A 12,589-nucleotide genomic window follows, 5' to 3' on the forward strand; every position below is an offset into this window, starting at 1 on the left:
AAAAAAAAAAGTAGCTGGAAAACATGGATAGACAATTTTCAATTTTATTTTCCAAATGCTCTAATTTCTTGCCAAAACAGATTCACGACCTTTTTCCTTCTTGGTTATAAAATAGACTCCTTCATGTACGCTCGTGTACATAGAAAATGAACGTCAGTTGTACGCTATACTGACCCAAATAAAGGGCTGTGACTGTGAGGGCCAAGATAACAAAATGAGCCCAAAGGGTAAAACTGGTAGCTTTGGTAGATTCCTGAACAGTGAACACAGTCGAACCGAATGAAACGGGTCGGTTTAATTCCTGTAAACAGTTGAACCCATATAAAACCCTTTGCCTTCAGGAGGGTTTCACAGTCGAAGTGTAATTCATGCAATTTTCCTGCAAAAGCTCCCCTTCCTGATAAGAAATCTTAACACACTCTGGCCAAAAGCTCAGTTGAAATCCAAATCAAAGCCGACCCAAGTTAGACCCGTAAGTCACCTTACCTTTCTTGATTATTGAAGCTTTAATCAGTATTTTAATTCTGCATTTTTTTCAATGAATATCCGTTTTTTTTTTTGGTTGGGTTCGGAATTAAAAGTACTTTTTTTTTTTTTGGGAAGGATGTCTGCTCAATTGACACCATCGAAGAGACCGAATGAAACAGAGGCAAACGGTAGAGGGAAATGGCGAAAATCTGGGAATTTTAGTTCACCAAATTCTTCAGTAAATGGGACTATGTTGCGGGTGCTTTGCCCTAGTAACAAAATTGGTAGTGTTATTGGAAAAGGGGGCAGCATTATATCCCAATTGCGCGAAGAAGCCGGTGCGAAAATTCGAGTTGAGGAGCCAGTTCCGGGATGGGATGAGAGAGTAATTGTTATTGCAAGCCCAGATAAAGGAAAGGAAAATGGAGGAGCTACTGCTGAAGAGCAGCAGCACCAGGGGAGCAAGGAGGAGGATAATGATGAAAATGGGGAGTCTGATAGAAAGGATGATGGTGGGGAGGAGAATAAGAATGATGATGAGAAGGAGGCTAGTCCTGTTGAAGAAGTTCGAGGAGGAGGAGGAGAAGAGGATAAGGAAACCGCTTCTGCGGTGCAGAAAGCGTTGTTTCTTGTTGTTGAAAGAATGTTTGAAGGGGATTCGGAGGAGAAGGACGGAGCAGGGGAGGATGAGGGCGATAAAGATACCTCTTTTGTTGTGAGGTTACTTGTTTTTTCCAGTCAGATTGGTGGTTTGTTAGGGAAAGCTGGTAGTGTAATTAAGCAGATGGCTTTGGAAAGTGGAGCCCAGATTCGGATTCTTCCCAGAGATAAACTGCCTCCTCCTGCATCTCCTTCTGATGAACTGGTTCAGGTAATTTACAGTTGCTTTTTTAACTGCTATCGCTTACTGCAGTCTCAACATTAACTTGATATGTGGGTTTAGTTTTAGTTATCTGAAAGTTCATTAGAATTGTTTATGACTACTGCTTTCCACTTTTTCCTACCTGTTTCTGCCTTGTTTTGAGTTGTCAAAAATAGTCATTCAAGAGTATTGGTTCTAGTGTTGTTGCATGGGTGATTGAAAAAGTGACCTTTTTCTCCCCTGTACCTTTGGTTGAAAGAAACGACAGTTCCTAGTTTCTTATTTGGTTCCTTAGCCTAGGATGTTGCTTGTCTTTCCTATAAATTTGGAAATAGTGGGAAGCAGAATTTTCATTGCTTTATAAGATAAATTACCTTCCATTTAGATTGGTTCTACCAAAGCAACAAGGGATGCTGCATTAATAGACAACTGTACTACAAAGACTTTTGGTGCTGAAGGTGCTTGTTCAACCTTTTATTTGATGAGTTCATTGCAGATTTCTGGGGTGCCAGATGCTGTTAGAAAAGCTCTTACTTCTGTTTCTCAACAACTACTTGGGAATCCCCCTCGGGACCAACGTTCTCAATCCTCTGGACCATCATCCCATTCACTTGGCCGTCCTTACAGACAGGAACCCTTTGTACAATCAAACCATGCTTTCCATGGGCAAGGGATGCCTTATTCTGCTGGATATCGTGATGCTGAAGGCAGTTTTCCTGATCGTATGTATCCTTCTCAGGACATATTAGCATTCCGTTTATGGTGTCCTCATGACAAGATTGGAGGTGTAATTGGAAAGGGGGGAACTGTAGTCAGGGCAATTCAAAATGAGACTGGCTGTGAGATTAAAGTTCTTGATGCTGCAGCCGACTCGGAGGATCGCATAATTGTAATATCTGGTCCAGCGGTATAATCTAGCACTCAACCTTTTCTGGATCTGTAGATCCACTGTTTGCTAATATTTTTGTTTCTTGCCTTATGAAATAGTTATTATTGGAATTTATTTTACCATTTCAGCACCCAGATGAAAGGATATCTGCACCTCAAGATGCAGTGCTTCGTGTGCAGTCCAGAATATTTAGGTCATCATCTGAAAGTCAAGAAAAAAATGTGACAGCTAAACTTCTTGTCTCCTCAAATCAAATCGGATGCCTCCTTGGCAAAGGAGGATCCATTATTGCTGAAATGAGGAAGTCTACTGGAGCTTATATCCGTATACTGGGGAAGGATCAAAACCCTCAAGGTGCTTTAGAAAATGAAGAAGTAGTTCAGGTTTGTTTTTAGTATCTTTGAACGGTGTTTGTAAGCTTTATTGCTTATGTGTTTGATGTATCTGCCCCAGTCTTAAACTTTTTGCAGTTTTACATTTTTTCTTTAAGGTATTAGTCTTTCTGCTTTAGATGTATCTATTACCATTACAGGTAAATGGAGAGCTTGAAACGGTGCACGAGGCCCTTTTGCAGATAACTTCAAGGTTACGGGAACACTTCTTCCGAGATGCATTTCCTTCTATGAACTATCCTTCAAATCCTGCCTTTCTTGACCAAGGACCTCCATTTCCACCATATTTGGGAAGGGGAGAACATTCACCTCCAGGGATGTATCCGAATCTAGGTCCATCGTTTCGCAAGTTTGATTCTGTTGGTGGCCTGCCTCCTCCAGGAGGTTTTCATCCACTTGATGAGCGACCTCCTTTTATGCAAAATTTCCACAGACCAGGATTCCCACCTCATATGTCTGAAAGATTTCCACCTTCAGCAGCATGGGGGCCTCAGGTTGTCCATTGATGCTTGTTACTGTTATTGCCAAGTACTTTATACGTCATGTCTTGGAAATGATTTTAGTCAGCATATTTTGCATCTACTGGTGCTTTTGTGAAGTTTTTTGCTGACTGGTCCATTGCTTCTGTGGCTGTTATAATTTTGACTATTTTAATTGTTAAAGCTATAGGCAATTTTCCTACAAGATCTATCTTAGGTTATGCAAGTGAAAGGTCATTCACTTGAGGTGTTTGATCCAATGCAGGGGCCAATTGAAGCCGGTGGTCCAATGGGCTTGCCTGACTATGCAGGACCTCCTCCTAGGAGGATTGGTGGATTTGGAGGGTCTGTAAATTCTACAGTGTTTATGCTCTTCTGTCATGCAGTTTTGATGCTTTTAATATGCGTATTAGTTATTCCACACATAAATAAACAGAACAAGCATTATGTCCTTCATGATGCAGAGGAAATCATGCCGCTATTATCACAAGCACTACCGTGGAAGTTGTGGTTCCGCGTTCTGTTGTTCCTGCAATCTATGGTGAGGATGGTGGATGTCTGAGACAGATACGTCAGGTATAATCATTATGATTTTCCATTCATCTTCAGATTTTCCTGTTGTGGTAGAATTTTTTTTTCTGCCTTAGTTTTATGCTGTTCTCATGTGAAGAAAGCTGGTTCTCTTTCCATTTAGCTAAAGATCTCATCTAGCATAAATTCTACTGTGTAACCTTCTGTATGCATGGACATAAAATGCATTAGAGTATAAATTGCTTTCTTTTGAGATTAGTTTTCCCATTTTTTCATTGCTTTTGTGCATAATAGTTTCTTCCAGCCCCTGGTTCTTTTAAGAGAATGTTTATTCCTAACCACAGGAAAAGATAATGTCAAGATATGCTTTGCAGTGTCCTTAGGATGACAAATAATAGTTCTTAAACTGAAGTTCTATATCATCCTGTTGTTCAAGCTGTTTTTAGGTTTCAAATTATTGTTCTTGGAAGTTTCTGATAGGTTAAAACTTCAAGTAGTCAACCTGCGAAATTATTCGTGCCTTCAAAATTCTGTACTCAATTTTTTGTATATAAACAGTAGCTAAAAGGAAACTCAAGATGCGTGATTTCCCCTAATAATCATGATTGCAGATAGGCTACATATTGTTTGAGCGCTATTTTTGTAATTTTTCCCTGGTAGATCAAGAAACTGACATTACCCACCTGTCCAGATTTCTGATGCAAAAATTACTATTACTGATTCTAAACCTGGGGCAACAGAAACTGTGATCATAATATCTGGAACACCAGAACAGACTAATGCTGCACAGAGTCTTATTCAAGCATTTGTAATCAGTGAGACAGATGCCACTTGATTTGTGATATTAAGGTAATACTTCATAGTTGCAGGATGCAAGTTCTAGTTTCTGTCAAGGAAATATGGAAAAGGCTTTAGCAAGGATCTTTTAGATGTTCACCTCTCATTGGTATCTGTACTGTTTCATCTGGTTGTTCAGGGAGATCGATGTACTTTCTCCTGTTTCCATCTGTGACCCCAAGTGAAGATTGTATTGACAGACAGATGATGGCCTCTGCTGACAGCAGGATGCACTTGAATTTTTGCTTGAGTCATTTTCTACCTTGCTGATCAATTTTTCTACCTTGCAAGATGCACTTGACTTTTTGCTTGAGCCATTTTTGACAGCAAGATGCACTTGACTTTTTCACTCCTGGAAAGCGTGGTGTTCGGTAAACATAGCAGTCAAACAGTACTTCTGGTGGTTATCAAATGTTAGAAAAGGGAAAAAAAGAAAATTATGTTAACTGGGATATGCTTGGATTGGATGATTAACTTCAGGGAGTGAAATTAGATTTTTTTGTTTGTTTGTTTGTTTGTTTAAGTTTATCTCTTTAAGCTTTGATGGCTTTGCATAATGTATCTGTGATTAATACTATAAGTTCAGGGGAAAAAAAGAATTAGAATGGTCATTTTTATTAGAATTTCAAGTGGTTTGAGTTGACATTTCCAGTCTTGTTTGATCTGACAAGTGAAAACAGAAAACCAGAAAGAATTAGACGAATAAAGGAATAACTAAGGACTAAGTGATGCTGTACCCGTCTAGTTCATTAAACTTTGAAAATTTTTCCTTTGTGACGAAATGCATCAGTTTGACTTGGTATTTCTGTTGCTTTTGATGATGTGAAAAAAGGTGCAAATTTGGGTCCATTACTTGGTCCTCTACCTAGTATTTCTCCATAATCTATCAGTTTTTCTTGTCTTTCTTGGGCCATTAGTTGGGTCAATATGGCAGTGCACAAATACTATAAAACTAGGGACTGTTCTCTGTCTACATCTTGTCCCTGCGTCATTTTCTGGCTTATGTTGTGCTAGCAACAGTTGGAATTAAGCATAGGCATACAAGGCTGTAGATTTTAGAAATTTTTAGTATGAGCACCTTAAGGATAAGTATGATCTCTTTGGTACATGTCAAGTTGAAAGTGCGTTCTCCATTCTACCCTCTAAAGCAAAACCTGCTTATGGTAAAGATAGTGAAATGACATGGATGCATATTTTGCAAAATTCTTATTATGAAATGCTACATCAAACACATTTCACAAATTGACTATGTTGCAGAAATTATTGCTGTGTTTTAAAAGGCTTGTATGTCTTGACATCCTGGGAAAGCCCTTGTATGGATCCTGCAGCAGCAACAAGTGATACAACCAGGCAAGCCCAACTGAGTACTTTAAGCCATATCCATCTGACAGAATACTTTGGTATCTTTGCCTGTGCGATGTGCATTTCTATGGGGAAATACACAGTCAAAGGATAGAAAGAGCCTGCTCCTATCAAGCCCAAGAAGTCATTGAAGAATGGGAATATCATAGCTAATACAGCTGTTAGTATAACGTATACTGTCCTCCACACCAATCTGAACAAGTTAATGTAGTAAGTACCATACAGTGGCACATTAACTGCATGTTCAGTGTTTATGAATTTGTTTTCTGGCCATTTGCTACTGCAACGATTCTCAACAAAGCCAAATATTGGCTGTGCAAAAACCTGCATGATGGTCAAGTGTGTTGAGATTAGATGGTTGATGGGATTAGATCACTGTAGTTGTGCATTTGGGAAATGAGGATACAGTAATCCTACCTGGTAAGCGCCAATTAGGTGAATGGCAATGCAAACATTTGCAAAGTCAATTAGCCAAAAGGGTTCGTAGAAGCCGAATCCGGTGAGGAAATTTCCTGGAGCATTGTTTCCAAATGCTGCATAGCCAATACAACCACACAGGACATAGAATAGGGTAGTCGTTGAAACTCCAACTCCAGAGGCCCTTTTCATGACCTTGCTTTCTGGTGGGTGTGATTTCAGCGTGTCCTGCAGCAGATATAGGTCCACATTTAGCAACAATGGTCCACCATTTAGCAACAACAGCCTTACAGCTTTCTTGTTCCCTATTTTTGGTGATCGCCAGAGAATTACCAGAAGACTAGCAGAAGGTTTTCAAAGGGGGCAACAATTTCTTGCCTTCTTTGGAGTGTAAGATTAAACTATTAGTGGACATGGAAACATTGTCCATGTAAGCCCAGAAGTGTATCTGGCAAACTTAAGATTGAGGGAAGATGCTTACAGCTGCCTTTAGTGATGTGAGCACAAGCAGTTTTGCCATATTGGTTTGATCAATGAAAGTGTGTTGATCAACAAATAATACTGCTTGATACTGTTGATGGAATTAAAGCCTTCAGCAGTGACCCTAAATCAGGTAATGCAAAATGTCGCGATAGAGAATGATATGGTGTCAATTCTAAATTGACACAAAGATGCGACGTAAAGAAAGCCTTAAAGAGGTTGCAGGGACGGCCAGTTGGAAAATTTGGACCAAATTTTAAAGGGCTTCCCTCCCTTTTGCGAGGACCCCAATTGCTTCAACATTTGGACCAAATTTGTACATTTGTGGTCCGTAAGGAACAATTTCAGTGTCAGTGCCAAAACGCCTTTACAGTTTAGATAAAAAGTATAAGTCCAGAAAAGCCGTGCTACTATAATTTAAGCAAAAAGCACATGACAACACGTATGTTACTATGTTCATGTTTTGTGTGTGTGTGTGTGTGTTTTTGTTTTTGTTTTCCACAGCCCAACTTTGTTTAGTGGTCCTTATCAGGTCGGCGCGGGCACATGGCCGAAAGAACTAATTTTTGTTCATGTTGTTAACTGGGAGCAGTCAATTATTACCCTTCTGGTTCACTTCAAATGGCGGTTTCTTCTAGTTGACAAAACAAATTAGTTCATGAATCTTCTTAATTCATCATACTCTTTCTTGCTTATGTGGGACCTTTTATTTTGTATCCTCAGAATTAATATATATGACAAAGGTGACAAAGGTGACATGGGACATGCAGGGCATACAATCATAGAGTGCAAACACACCATTTGGGAAGCAATATGGTGGAACGTAAACATCCCACGTTGCCATAGGGTTTGTTTCAGTGACGCCATATGCAGATATCCTTACAAGTTGCAACATCATTGAATCATAGAGCTCAAAAATCTTCTAAATCTGTGTCTAAGCTCTGCATCTTGAGATGCGTGTCAACTGTCAAGAAAAGAAAGACACTCGAGACAAACTAGCATATGCATAGAGATTTGATATGTTACGTTCCGTCCTTATGTCTGAGCTGTGGTTTGAAGCTGTGATATATTCTGTGCATATATCTTATGTTTAATCAGTGGAATTTCAACAGGTTGTGTCTGCAAGTTCTGAAGGCATCCAAAAACCAAAAGGGCTAATTTCAGAAACATCCCATCCCTTGAGGTTTTTCACAATTTCACTTGGTACCCTTGAAATTTTTAATATTACACTTTCCTCCCTTGACCCTATAAAAGGACCATAACAATCTTAATATATTAATATTTTTCATTCAATTAAACGATACGCTTCTAACCTTGTGCATAGGAATGCACCACACAATTAAACGTCTAATGAAAACAAAAACAAGATTCACTCATAGAATTACTGATTACTAGTCCTAAACACAATTCTAATATATTACAAATTAATTTTAACTTTGCTTGGAGGATCTAAAGATGAATAGAAGAAGATGTAAGCTAAAGGTTTAAAAAGGACGGAGCATGTGTTGGTACTCCAACGTTTGAGGTACTTGATGTTATATTAATACAATTAGTGAAAATTTTTAAGTCTAATAGTACCGAATTTTTTTTGCTTTTGTAAACATAGATTGAGGTTTTATAATTTAGGGATTGATAATGGTGGTGATGATGATAGTACTAATTTGAATCATAGGAATATCAAAGGTTTAAAATAGTAGAGATGAGGGTCGAAAGTAAATTTGAAATTTTGTGCATATTCCAATATTTTTTAAAAGATTTTATAAGAAGGTAAAATGAACTTCACAAGGGCGTTTTGGGTTATTCAGTCAAAATTTTGACCATTGAATAGTTTTTGTTATTAAAATGATAAATTCAAGGGAGGTATGCAAAATTTTCAAAACTTGAAGGGCATTAGGTGAAATTGTCAAAAACCTCAAGGGAGGTTTCTGAAATTATCCCAAACCAAAAACAAAAACCTTGTGGGCTGCACCTACCTAGGCGATTTTAGTATTATGTATTTGCCATAAATTTAGAGTACTGTTACTTTATGCTTTTATTGAAACGAATTAATATGATACATAGACTTGGAGTTTTGAAGGAAATTTCCACTGGTCAATAAAAGTTAGGAAGGTTTTGACTCCGATCACTATCACAAGATTGCCAACCAATGCATTTCACACACTGGAGGCGAGCTTTGAACATTCAACCTAAAAAGAAGAATAGCCAACATGTGTTTGGACTTCGGTCTGCTATTATTATCTGCGAGACATAACTACGTGCCATACTTCAATTGATTAGGCACACAATTCAAGATACGTAAAGGATGCGCCATATGTTTAGATTTTTCTTTTCCCCCCTTCCTGTGTTATCTATTTCGGCCTCCAGGTCGGCGGGGGATGGGGAGAAGGTATGCAGATCTCTGCTAGTTTAGTGCATGGAGCCATGCATAGGCAGACACTTGTGAGAATCATAGATGAAGGAAGAGAATTAGGATTACCTGAATTTCAATAAGGACAGTTGAATAAGCATAAGCAAAGGCTATATCTCCAATGGCTTGGAAACTTCTCCAAACTTTCTCTGTACCTGACACGTCCACCCCAACTGTTACCCCCGTCAAGGTTGTCTTTGCGACCCCGTCCCCTTCACAAAATCCATGGACCACAAGATTTAGGACCCAAAGACATCAGCAAATTGTAATAATAATAATAATCGGTTGTGATGTTGGATTTTACCTGCAACTTTAGCTATGGAGAGTCCAAGGCCAATTGAAGAATAAGCAAAAGACATCACGGCAGCCAAAATAGAGAGCCAAGAGAGTTTGTGAAAGTTTGGTATTTGGCTGAGGAAAATCTGGATTGCGGCAAAGATGATCATGAAAGGGTTGTTTGATATATGGCATTTCACATGGTGGCCGTTCCTGTGGAAACAATTTGACCTTTTGACCGCCCTGAAGACAACCGTGGAAGAAACCGTGTCAGAAAACAGTCCTCGACTTCTTCAATTATTGAGCATAGTCATTCATTCATTACTCCTTTTCACCAAGCTATTTTCATTAAATAAATTCATAGCTAAAAAGGGCAAAAATCTTGAGTTTGTAACTTGAATGCTTACACCATACTAATGGATGCTGTAATTGTGTAGCCAACCGTAACTCCTATGAGATTGCCATACTGAGCAATTCCACAAAGCTGAACCTTGTAGCCTCCTAAATTCAGCACAAAGAAAAGGGCATAGCATATTTGGCTTTTACACAGTGAGAATTTTCTTTCCAGTTTCTTCAAGCATGCATATGGTTAGTATTTCATAAACTTACCCAAGTGAGACCTGACAACATCCATGTAAGTGTAGTTTCTTCTGCCGATTATAGGACCAGGAGACCGGTAAGAATCCGCAAGCATAGTTGAAGTGAAGAAGGTGATGCAAGAAAATGCCATGAGAACAGCAGGACCAGCCACCCATCCCAACTGAGCTATAGCCCATGCTAGAGATAGCACTCCAGAACCAATCACAGCAGTTATGATGTGTGCACTTGCAGTTATCACCGTCCCTTCACAAATTTTAACAGAAAATAAGAAGAAGAAGATAACTCAAAACTTTTGGTTAACCAGGATGACAAAGAAACCTTTTTTTTTTTATCCTTTATTGCCATAACTTTAAGAATGTCATGGCAAGAAACTTATATATATATATACACTATATAGATATATGTACCTGTTCGTTTTGGACGACCGTCATCATCAAAATTCTTAAGATCGCCATTCTCTGGAGCTTCTGGATTTTGTTCGAGGTACATGCCATTATTCTGGAACTCTTCCTTCATTTTAGTGTGTGTGTACGTGTTTTTACTTGTGGTGTATGGTGGGTATGTGTTATGTTGAGAAGTGGGAGGTCGAGAGGTTATATTGGGAACATTCGCGGGAGGAGACAGGAGAGGGGCCAATGAGTGAAAGTGCAGAAGTGGTCTGAATTAAACAAAGGGTAGGGTGTGTATTTAAGTCAAAGCCAAGTGTTTGGAAATTGAAGGTAGACAAGTTCGAAAGGCAATGTGTTATTAGAATATGAAAGTCCGTTTGGCACTTTTAGCTTTCTAGGGGGTGGGAGTCATTGGTTAACTGGGCTACGTAATTATGCCAATGGTTGAAAAAAAACTTGGCTTAGATTTTTCTTATTGTGAATGTTCAATCCAATTATTCCGTTTAGACCATCTTTCCCAATTAAGCATCATGAAACCCAAAGTCTTCGGAGGCTGTACACCCTCACACACAATGGTGCAAATGGTATGCAGTGAAGATTCAGTGGACAAAGCCTCTGAGATTCCATGAGTCTCAACTAAGCAAAGATCACCTCAACTATCAAAGAATGGCACCATGAGATTGTGCCAAAACAAATTGGTAAGTGCGACAAATGGATTAGGATATTACGTTTTCGGCATAAAAGTATTGTGACAATAAAAGAATACGAGTAAATGCAATATTTCATAACTTAATTTTTACTTTTATTAGTTGGATTTTTCCTAACGGGTGCCCTTAGGACACTCACTAACATATCTCGTATTTACCTAACATATCAAATATATATATACACACACATACTAATAATTGATATTCTCTTTTGATTTTATATATTTTTTCTATTTAATTTTGCCTACCATACCTTGTATTTATTTATTTTTTTTAATTAATCTTATATTTTAAAAAAAATAATACGTGAAACATATCTTAACGAGTGCAGTATGAGCACCTATTAGACAAACCGTTATTAGTTAAAGTCTAGGAATTTCTAGAGAGTTATATGGACCTCTGGTTACATATAGGTGAGAGTGCTTTTCACGAGTATCTAAGCTATTTATTTAAATTCGGTCCAATTTAAGTTGTTTATTTTGAAATGAGCAGCTTATTTCGGACCAAACTAATGTGATTCAATCTAATTTGATTAGGACTGTCAATGGGGCTGGGCCAGCCCGAGCTCGGCTCGTTCGGTCCGACAGAAAACCCGATGAACCCGATCATTTAGTGAGCCGGTCTGAGCCTGAACCTAAAAATTAGGCCCGAATTAAATGTGAGCCAAGCTTGGGCCTTATTAGGCTCAAACCCGATATAGGCCTGGCCCTTTAATTATATATATATAATATTTATATTTTGATATTATGTATAATTATATATCCAAATATATTATTACTAAATACTAAATATATACATAAATTACAAAACACAAAAATACATCTAAAAACTCTTTCATGAGCTTTCTTGAGAGCCAATATTGGTAATGCATAACTAAATCTCTAATTTTTCTTATTGGTTGAGTAAATTTTTGTATTGGCATAATATTGGTTGATTTTTTTTTGGTCTACAAACACAAAAATCATCAAGCATATTTAGATTTAAATCACAAGATTATAAAAAAAGTTTCAACTTTTAAAGATGTATTGGCTTATGATCGCATGTTTTATTACTATTTTTCATGCATTTTGAATGGATTAAATATAAATATTGTTGAAAATTTTTTGGTTTATATACGTTTTAAGAACTATTATTTGTTCATGTTTAGTTTTAATATTATAGTCTTGTAAATGTTAAATTAGTTTTACAACTTAATAGTTATAGTAATTATATTAAGAAAATAAAGGAGTAATAAGTGAATTTGGGCTAAACCCGATTAAGGCTCACAACCCGAATATTATATGAGTTGAGTATGAGCTTCACATTTACGAACCCGAAACTCATAGCCCGAAGCCCGAAAATAATTCAAATTAAATGAGCCGAGCTTGATCTCATCAAAGCCCGGCTCATTAGGCCCGATTGACAGGCCTAAATTTGATGCAGTGCATTATGTAGGGCTTGTTTGGAAGTCCAAGGTTTTACCAAGTTTTTATTATACTAGTTTTTTAACAACT

At 37.9% G+C, this 12,589-nt stretch overlaps 2 protein-coding genes across 3 annotated transcripts; one reads left to right on the plus strand and one right to left on the minus strand.

The window, feature by feature from the left end:
- The first annotated feature begins 332 nt into the window (after nucleotides 1–332).
- Nucleotides 333–5,081, plus strand: LOC113714783 (RNA-binding KH domain-containing protein RCF3-like). 2 transcript variants are annotated; one of them, XM_072069171.1, is made up of 9 exons: nucleotides 333–472; nucleotides 604–1,339; nucleotides 1,716–2,237; nucleotides 2,348–2,602; nucleotides 2,752–3,105; nucleotides 3,356–3,435; nucleotides 3,555–3,666; nucleotides 4,313–4,470; nucleotides 4,598–5,081. In XM_072069171.1, the coding sequence occupies exons 2-8, from the start codon at nucleotides 605–607 to the stop codon at nucleotides 4,454–4,456; spliced, it is 2,202 nt and encodes a 733-aa protein (XP_071925272.1). In that variant the 5' UTR covers nucleotides 333–472; nucleotide 604; the 3' UTR covers nucleotides 4,457–4,470; nucleotides 4,598–5,081. The 2 variants fall into 2 exon arrangements, with proteins under 2 accessions (XP_071925272.1, XP_027094655.1); XM_027238854.2 differs by having other exon boundaries at nucleotides 1,827–2,237.
- A 555-nt stretch (nucleotides 5,082–5,636) lies between these two features.
- LOC113714784 (amino acid permease 6-like) lies at nucleotides 5,637–10,663 on the minus strand. The gene is made up of 7 exons (XM_027238855.2): nucleotides 10,408–10,663; nucleotides 10,010–10,243; nucleotides 9,808–9,901; nucleotides 9,429–9,643; nucleotides 9,194–9,336; nucleotides 6,238–6,465; nucleotides 5,637–6,144 (listed from the first exon to the last, which is right to left on the minus strand). Exons 1-7 carry the CDS (start codon nucleotides 10,514–10,516, stop codon nucleotides 5,719–5,721), a joined length of 1,449 nt encoding a protein of 482 aa, XP_027094656.1. The 5' UTR covers nucleotides 10,517–10,663; the 3' UTR covers nucleotides 5,637–5,718.
- Nucleotides 10,664–12,589: the final 1,926 nt, after the last annotated feature.

Source organism: Coffea arabica, chromosome 10c (assembly GCF_036785885.1).
Source record: "Coffea arabica cultivar ET-39 chromosome 10c, Coffea Arabica ET-39 HiFi, whole genome shotgun sequence".
In the NCBI taxonomy this organism is placed as follows: domain Eukaryota; kingdom Viridiplantae; phylum Streptophyta; class Magnoliopsida; order Gentianales; family Rubiaceae; genus Coffea; species Coffea arabica.

What these genes read in the sequence shown, in the direction of transcription:
- LOC113714783 (XM_072069171.1), top strand. Translation starts at nt 605, where the DNA reads ATGTCTGCTCAATTGACACCATCGAAGAGACCGAATGAAACAGAGGCA. An exon ending in CTTCTGATGAACTGGTTCAG is followed by an intron (nt 1,340 to 1,715) that starts GTAATTTACAGT and finishes CCTTCCATTTAG; the next exon opens with ATTGGTTCTACCAAAGCAAC. An exon ending in AGGATTGGTGGATTTGGAGG is followed by an intron (nt 3,436 to 3,554) that starts GTCTGTAAATTC and finishes TTCATGATGCAG; the next exon opens with AGGAAATCATGCCGCTATTA.
- LOC113714784 (XM_027238855.2), bottom strand. Translation starts at nt 10,516, where the DNA reads ATGAAGGAAGAGTTCCAGAATAATGGCATGTACCTCGAACAAAATCCA. An exon ending in CTGTCCTTATTGAAATTCAG is followed by an intron (nt 6,466 to 9,193) that starts GTAATCCTAATT and finishes TATCTGCTGCAG; the next exon opens with GACACGCTGAAATCACACCC. An exon ending in ACCTAATTGGCGCTTACCAG is followed by an intron (nt 6,145 to 6,237) that starts GTAGGATTACTG and finishes ACCATCATGCAG; the next exon opens with GTTTTTGCACAGCCAATATT.